Source organism: Sceloporus undulatus, chromosome 6 (genome assembly GCF_019175285.1).
Source record: "Sceloporus undulatus isolate JIND9_A2432 ecotype Alabama chromosome 6, SceUnd_v1.1, whole genome shotgun sequence".
NCBI lineage: Eukaryota > Metazoa > Chordata > Lepidosauria > Squamata > Phrynosomatidae > Sceloporus > Sceloporus undulatus.
In genome coordinates, this window is record NC_056527.1 from 72455080 (window position 1) to 72462484 (window position 7405).

General features: G+C 40.4%; 1 protein-coding gene across 1 annotated transcript in view; it reads left to right on the plus strand.

Moving 5' to 3' along the window:
- The window catches only part of ERP44 (endoplasmic reticulum protein 44), a 44627-nt gene extending 40654 nt beyond the window's left edge, over positions 1 to 3973 (plus strand). The window contains exons 9-10 of the mRNA XM_042473592.1: positions 953 to 1055; positions 3470 to 3973. Of these exons, the coding sequence (XP_042329526.1) occupies positions 953 to 1055; positions 3470 to 3571 (205 nt within the window). The 3' untranslated portion in view covers positions 3572 to 3973. The remainder of the gene's footprint in view (positions 1 to 952; positions 1056 to 3469) is intronic.
- The last annotated feature ends 3432 nt before the right edge of the window (positions 3974 to 7405 follow it).

The following is a 7405-nucleotide window of genomic DNA, read 5'->3' on the forward strand; positions in this document are numbered from 1 at the left end:
CACTGGAGAAGCTTTCAAAGGGATTTTTGTCAATACAGCTACCTGACAGTCATTTGTATTTCTAAACTGTGCATTTGGCACCTGCTGGTCTCTGCTGTATTATTGTGAGCAGGGGGTTGGAGGGAACAGACAATGAAGTTATTGGGTAGCCTAGCTCTGTGGGAATTAATGAAGGGAAAAAAATTCTTGCTGTGCCCTCAGGAGATCATAAGGAAGAAAAAAGGGGGGAGGGGAGAGAATAGGATAGCCTAACGCAGGCCCTACTACAGCTCTGAACCCTATATTATTGGCTTTAAAAATAGTTTGAACATGTTAAGTACCAAATATACTGAGTCTACATTTTGTTTAGGATTTGTGGTAATCATGACTGTGAATACAGGGTATCCATTGACAATGATATAAAATGTGCTCTCTCTGTCTTTTGGTGCCTCCCCCTTTTCCCCCTCCAAAGGAAGGGGAATCATTAAGTTTCATATGATCCCATATTAACTCTCAGACCTCTGGTGCTTTATTTGAGAAAAAAATATAGTTGCAAAAGCAAATGAGAAAAATATAAAATGAAGAGAGAGTTGAACATTAATAAAGAGTAAGGTCAACTAGATAGCAGGACCAGAGCTAGAAGAATAATAGCAGTATTGTTGGGAAAGACCTTTGAATTCCACATTAACCTGCTCAAGATTTGTACTCAGTTCAGAGCCCCTGCTCATCACTTCTCCAGCAGATGCTGGTGTTGAGAAGCCTTTAGGAGAGGCATTTATTGAGCCTGCTTTTGTCTACCTTTAAGCAGGTTTTTAAACCTGTGTTCCAGTGAGCTTTTTATTCTAAGTTTCTTTATCACAGAAAGGCAAAATATAAAGGTCCATATAAACCAGCCCAGGGTGCCTAAAATGCCCATCCTTTTATATGTCAGACTATATAGTTTTATTTTTTTATTGTCAATTTATTATTTTAGGGTTTCTGGCAAACTAAAGCAGTTTGTACTAGATTTGCACTCAGGGAAACTGCACAGGGAATTTCACCATGGACCAGATCCAACTGATGTAGCACCTGGTCAGGTAAGAGAAAATGCATCTCTCTCTGACACTTGCAATTTTCTAGTGAACCTGAGCTTTCTGTACTTAGGCCTTGGGAAAATGTCTGATCTTGCATAGGATGAGACTAAGTAGTTCAGGATGAAATAATCACATGAAAACAAAGGAACGGAAATATGTATTGGGGGTTAAAAAACAGTATTGTCCAAAACAGATTTTGAGGTTAAAATAATGGCATCTTGAACTTTACCATCCTACAGATGAATTTGAAGGCTGGACCTTAATTTATTTATTAGGTTAAATTAATTGTCATTCAGACACAGGCTGCATCTGCACTACAGAAATAAATCAGTTTGACATCACTTTAACTGCCATTGTTCAATTGTGTGAAATTCTGGGAGTTGTAATTTTATGAAATATTTAGCCCTCTATGTCAGAGAACCCTTGTGCCACAACAGATTACAAATCCCAAGATTCCATAGCACGAAGCTGCATTATTTCTAAAGTGCAGCTTCAACCACCATGCTGCTTTAAAAACAGAGCTTGAAAGTAACACATTACAGTTAACAAGGTTATGTGTATCTGTTACAGTTAACTCTTGTTATCAAAAGTAATATGAGCTACAAGTAACAACAACAACAACAATAATAATAATAATAATAATAATAGGATTTATTTATATGCCGCCCAATCACTGGGAATCCGGGCGGTTTACAACAGAGGGGATAATAGACGGTTCCCTGCCCTCAGGCTTACAATCTAAAAAGACACGACACAAAAGGAGAAGGGAATGGTGGGGGGATCAGAACCAGCATTCTTCTCTCCCTCTGAGGCCTGGACCAAGGCAGATGCACTGAGGGAGGGTTCTTCTTCTTCAGGCTAGTCCTGATGGAGCTGGGCCAGCCTATTCTCTCCCTCATAGGCCGAAGGATGACAGTTATGGAGGGAGGAGCCTCTTTCTTCAGGCTAGCCTTGATGGAGCTGGGCCAGCCTATTGTCTCCCTCATAGGCCAAAAGATGACAGTTAAGGAGGGAAGAGCCTCTTTCTTCAGGCTAGCCCTGATGGATCTATGTTGCTGGAATCATTTCTTTAAAAAAAGTAATGTGATAATTAGTAATATTCTTTTATATTTGCTGTAATGTTTACATGTTACTTTTAAAATACTGCTTTTTGAGTATATCTGGGGCCTCTCTCTTTTTGAATTTTTAATTTTTTTAAAATAAACTACCGTATCTACTCAGTTATAAGTCAACCTCACGTAAAATCAAGGGTAGGTTTTGGGGCCAAAATTATGGATTTTGATATGACCCATGGAAAAGTCAGGGGTAAAACTTAGGGGCATGTGACAAAGGATGAAGCAACGAAAACAATGCCAAACAATTTACAAAATTTCAGCAGGCACAATTAATTGTGTTCATCCTAATCTGCTTCCAGGACAGATTGTGCTCTTGCTTTTCACCAGCTCATGGATCCTTTTTAAATAAGAGTTAAAGTACAGTACTTATATTGACCCATGAATAAGTCGACTGGTTTTTGGGGTCAATTTTTGACTAAAATTTCTAGATTTATACATCAGTATATACAGCAAATCACTAGTGTTTTTTTTAATAATAGTGATAATGTGTTACTTTTAAATGTTAACAAGTAACATTAGCAGAAAAAATAAGATCTTGGCTCTGTTGCAAATACACATTTATACAAAGACATTTTTTTCAAGTAATCCAGTTTATGCCAACCCAGACTAGTTGGGTTGTTTAGATCATTTGTTTTTATTAGAAACAGTCAGGATCTTAAATGCCTCTGATATTTTAACTTGTCTATAAAAGCACCGTTAAAAATGTTTTCTCTGCATTTTCTTTCGGTTCAAAGAAGATAAGTAGATACACTTCCTTCAGAACTATAGCAGAACTTTAAAAAAAATCTTTTGGAAAGTGCAAGATAGGATATTTCTTTCTTGATCATATTTAACTTTTATATAATTATTTAGGATATTTGAAAAAACTCACATATTGCTTGTAGGGGTAGTGTTAACACCCCCAATACTCACAGAATTTTCTCTTCCCCCTGCTACTCCAGCAGCTGTCCAGCCCCATTGGGCATTACTATGGCTATTTAAGGGTCAAAAGAGGGAAAGCGAGAAAAGCAGCCATGTAGCAGAATATGCAGCTTGCCTCGGCTGCATTTCTTCTGACTGAAGAAGGAAAACTAGGCTGTTAGGCATCCGATTCTCTCCAGAGGTTGATAGATGCTTAGTGGGGAAGGTCATGAACACGGTGCAAGGGAGTACTAGGTAGACCTTTACAGCCCTTCCTAAACGAGACATAATGCCCATATAACACTAGGTTACCCACATGTATGTTACCAGCAGGATTCCAACTATTATATTTTACACAGAACTTTTGTACTTTCATTTAAAACATGATTTTATACTTTTCAGCCACTTCAAGATATAGTAAGCAGCCCACCTGAGAGTTCATTCCAGAAGCTAGCACCCAGTGAACATAGGTACACCTTATTGCGGGAAAAAGATGAACTCTGAAAACTTGAAACCATCTCACAAAGCCTTTCAAACAACAGCAACAACTCCTGTGGGGTGGAAATAGGAAACCTATATTTTCATATTCTATGTATTATTATTTTGTCTTTGTTCCCTGGGGTTTGTAAATATGTGTGGGCCATTTTGGACAGCATCTTTTCAAAGTTCTTATTGCTGCAGATTGTTCTGTAAAAATTTTCTAATCCAAATGAAGGTGTTGTCATTGCCAGCAACATGCTGTTAACTTGCACTATCCCATTAAACAGAACGTTTCGGTTTCCACTGGTGTAATCTGGTAGTATGACTGCCTTATATTTCTCCTCCACATGAATCAACATTCTTTTAATTTGTTATTGAAGGGATATTCTAGATTCTTGGACGGGAATAAAATACAATTTTACAGAATTTGTGTTGTGGGACCTTACTTAATTTAATCATGTTTTTTTTTTAAAAAAAAGAAGAAGATTGGATAAATTTTCAAGTGTCACTCACATGAATTTAGCTACCCTCCTTTATAGCTGAACAAAAGAAGCCTGTTATGAGATACCTATTTTGAATCATTCAAAACATTTAATGAATATGACTTTAGGAAAACCTTTTTTTGATGGAGACATGTTGAAAGAATCTTGAGGTGGGTACAAATATTTCATTTTTTATCATTTTCTTACTTATTAACAATGGGAAACACTGCTAGCACAAATGTTTCATAACTATAAAATCTACATTTTCAAATAAAATATTACAAATAGAATGGTAGGCTTGAAATACTATATAACAAATAGCAAATATATATAAAATGTTGGAAAGAATACAAATTAAAATTATTTTTTCAATTCCAGATCCTCTGGCTCTTTAAGACAGCGAAAAGAGTTAGAACGGATGAAGCTGCCTACTTATTTTTGGCATACCTTCATCTAGAGGTGGGAAACTGCAGTGGGTGCATAGACGGGAGATCACGTTGGCTTTCTACAGGACCTTGGAGGGCATTCCCATCCTCTATCACACACACACATATGGAGAGGGAGAGATTGGTGTGGTTCCCCCCCCCCCTTTCTTTTTAAATTTCTCCATGGCCCCTAGCCAACATCTGGCTTGCTTTGTGCTTTAAAAAGGGGCTATTATGGCCAAAAACATGGCAAAATTTATCCCATGTTTGAAGCATATGGGAGGCATCAAAAATATCCTTGAGGAGCCACAGGACACCTGACAGACTTTACCCATCCTGCCTGAAGCATACTTCCCAATATTTCTTTTGTAGTGTAAGGCAAATTAATGACATTTCTTTTAAAAGCAACTCATTCTCTTCTTGCCATTCATGCACTTGGTATTTTACTCCAGATCTTTTGAAATCAGTGTCAAATGGCATATTCATGTCTGGGTGGTGATCTCATAATTGTATGAAAGCCAACATGCATAACTCAGTTTATCACAATTTTTACATAAACACTTTTTTTTAAAAAACGACATCTTACTTGATGTCGTTTTTTTTAAAAAAGTGTTTATGTAAACACTTACACTGTACTTTAATACAGTGCACCTGCGTCATTTGCGGGCACACTTTACACGGCTTTCAGCTTATGCTGAAAGTCGATCTCCATAAAAGGCCATAAAATTGTTTTAAATGGGGCTTGAGCATCCATGGAATTTCCCTTACGCGGGGGAGTGGGGTCTGGAATGGATCCCCATGCATAAGGGATGGACGCCCTGCATTTCAGTTTTCCAGCAGAGAAGGGCCTGAATATCCTAACAGTGGGTAGCTCTGCCCGCTCAGCTCCTGATAGGCAGGGAGAATTAAACAAAGAGAGAGGGTCCCTGCCCCCAGTGGGAGGAGCAACCCCCTCAGGAATTCAGTCTTTCTTCCTGCCTTGCTGCTGGTAGGACGCATAGACCTTTGCTCCACACAAAGACAAGCCGCTTCAAGGATCACAAGCAGTCCTTTTTCCTATTGCCTCATTCAACCTCCTGGCTTTTCCTCCCTCCTCCTTCCTTCCCCTCCTATCCTTTCTAAAAAAAAAAAAGTTTTTCTTTCTCCCCCCTTTTTGCCTTTTGCTCTTTCTTCTCCTTTGTTCCCCCCCCCCTCCGTGGGAGATGTCAGATTTCGAGGAGGCCAGGCCAGAGAGAGAGGTCGCTTCTGCCCAGCCTGGACCAGCCCTGGCTTTGCTGAATGCTCGATCAGAGGCCCAAGAGAGATCGAGGCCAGAAGCAGGGCCGCTGCATGCGGAGGGGTTGCCCCTTCCAGGCGTGGCCATGTCCAAGACCTTTTGGACGGCCCGTTCAGGGTCCGCAGAGAGGGAGCCGACCACAGGGACATCTGAGAACACTGGGAGGGGGCCTGTAAGTAACCAGCCCCCCCCCCCAGATGGTCCAGTGGTTTCAGGCCTTTCTGGCTCAGGAAGGCCATGCTTTAGTGTGGGCTCCTCAGGGGGAGGGAGTCCGGGCCAAGACCCAACTCACAGAGCCCAACAAGGACCCGTGGACACCAGGACCACACCAAGCAGGGGAAACCCTCCCTTGGGCGGGTTTGCTTGTGCCTCCAGCAAGGTGCGACTCCTTTACCCACTTCTTCCTCAGCGGGAGGGAATTCCCGTCACCCTATGGATGGGGAAACTCCTGGCCGGTGATGGGCCGGCAGGGACCCTCTCTCTTTGTTTAATTCTCCCTGTCTGTCAGGAGCTAAGCGGGCGGAGCTACCCACTGTTAGGATGTTGGGACCTTCTCTGCTATAAAGGGACGTATCTCAAGTAAGTACTAATGTTCCATTTTCAGTAGTTTGTTTTGTCCCACATTGAGAAAGCACTGGATTCATGGTTTATTGCATGGTGCTATATTGGATCTATGGAGGTTCTTATACAGTAGGGCTTCCTTACCTGTGGACATACCATCCGTGGACAGCAAGCCCCCATTGTCCCCAATGCCTGCATGTGCATGTTGCACTACCATTAAGGAGAAGGGGACTTGATGTTCTGTATTTTTTGGTATCTTTGGAGGTAGGGTTGCCATAATTCTCTTCCACAGAACCAAGACAAAATGTAGGGCATTCAGGAAAATGGAGGACACAACGAACTAAAAGCCAAAAACATTAATATAAATTAATGCTTCTCAGTCATGATCAAAATGGAGGATATTTCAACATTTTTCCTGGACAGAAGGTTGAAATGTAGCTCCTCCTCTCTGGCCAACGTGACGTATTAGAGTTAGACTACATTATATATTTTTAATTTTATGTTGGATTATTTAAATGGGTCCTAGGTTTATGTGCATGAGCTGGCATGTTTTTGCATGCTGGACTATAACGTTGGAGAACATGTTTTTCTCCTCTTGTTGATCATACAGATACCTACAGCCCAGAACATTTCCTTCATCTGTGTAGGTGTTGCACTGGTGGCAAAATTGACATCTTGTGACATTATTAAGGCAAGTAAATACCTAAATGACCTCAGAGGCAGCCAGTAATCTCCAAAACATTTTAGAAAGCATTACATACCTGCAAACTTTTCTCCCAGCTTACCACCCCCAAGGCTATGGTCCAAAACACATTGAAAGAATAATCCAGTTTGAGACAGCTTTAACTGCCGTGGCTCAGTGCTAGGGAATTCTGGGAATGGTAATTTTCTCTGTCAAAGAGGTCTGATGCCACAATAAACTACAGTTCCCAGGATTCCCTAGCACTGAGCCAGGGCAGTAAAAGCAATTTCAAACTGGATTGTTTCAGCAGTGTGTTTTGGACCTATGACACCTTAAGTTCCAATTAAGTAGAATGAAACTTGCTTTCACAAAATATTATATTCTAATATTATATTATAATATATATTATAATCACTATATTCTTCAGACTGT